Source organism: Sinocyclocheilus anshuiensis, unplaced genomic scaffold, assembly GCF_001515605.1.
Source record: "Sinocyclocheilus anshuiensis isolate Anshui unplaced genomic scaffold, SAMN03320099.WGS_v1.1 scaffold937, whole genome shotgun sequence".
NCBI lineage: Eukaryota > Metazoa > Chordata > Actinopteri > Cypriniformes > Cyprinidae > Sinocyclocheilus > Sinocyclocheilus anshuiensis.
Window position 1 is genome coordinate 620209 of NW_015554129.1, and position 860 is coordinate 621068.

Sequence of the window (860 nt, forward strand, 5' to 3'; positions counted from 1 at the left end):
TATACATATATACACACACGTGTGTGTGTGTGTGCGCGCGCGCGCGAGTGTTTGTGTGTTTAGCTAAAATGCTGTCTATGTAGGGCATTTCGCAAAGAATTGAGACATGACCGCGGATTACGTCACTGTTTCTTCCCTTGCTTTCACAGGTAAAACAACACACCTGAGCTCTGAAGCAGGTAGATACAGATGAATGTGTTGCTCTTGACAGCTTTCGACAGGAAACCCTTTAAACGAATTTTTTTTTTTTAATAGGAAACAATGCTAAGCGACTGATCTAGATTTTTACCAGTCAGTTCTGCTGACACTACAGCTAAAGTGGATTGGCGAATTTTTAAGAAATTTATACCTCACACCAGGATACTTTTAAATTCAACAAAAATGGACTCGTGGCGTTTTCTTTTCGCTGCCTTGGTTTTTATTCTCGGTGTTCATGGCGGCGAAACACAGAGTAGCACAGAGGACAAACTCACATCAGCACAGGGCCAGTGTGTCCAACCTTTCAGGCACGGTCGGGAAGACTTTGTTCTCGACACGGAAGAGTCGATTGAGGATGGGGCCGTTTTCCTGTCAAACCCGAGCGTCGCGCACAGGAACGCGTGCATTGCTGCGTGCTGCAGAGATCCCAGATGCAACTTGGCCCTCATAGAAGACGGATACGAGAAGGGACCCAACAACAGCTGCTTTCTCTTCAACTGCTTATATAAGCAAAAATATGTCTGTCGATTTATTCAGAAGAAGGGGTTCACAAATTATATACTGGATTCAGTCTACGAATATTACCTGAACGGCCGCAAAAGTGGTAAACTTTATTATTCTCTCTCTCTCTCTCTCTCTCTCTCTCTCTCTCTCTCTCTCTC

At 44.5% G+C, this 860-nt stretch overlaps 1 protein-coding gene across 1 annotated transcript in view; it reads left to right on the forward strand.

The window, feature by feature from the left end:
- Positions 1 to 860, forward strand: part of spint1b (serine peptidase inhibitor, Kunitz type 1 b) — a 23612-nt gene that overhangs the window by 4751 nt on the left and 18001 nt on the right. The window contains exon 2 of the mRNA XM_016462797.1: positions 150 to 802. Within this exon, the coding sequence (XP_016318283.1) occupies positions 382 to 802 (421 nt within the window). The 5' untranslated portion in view covers positions 150 to 381. The remainder of the gene's footprint in view (positions 1 to 149; positions 803 to 860) is intronic.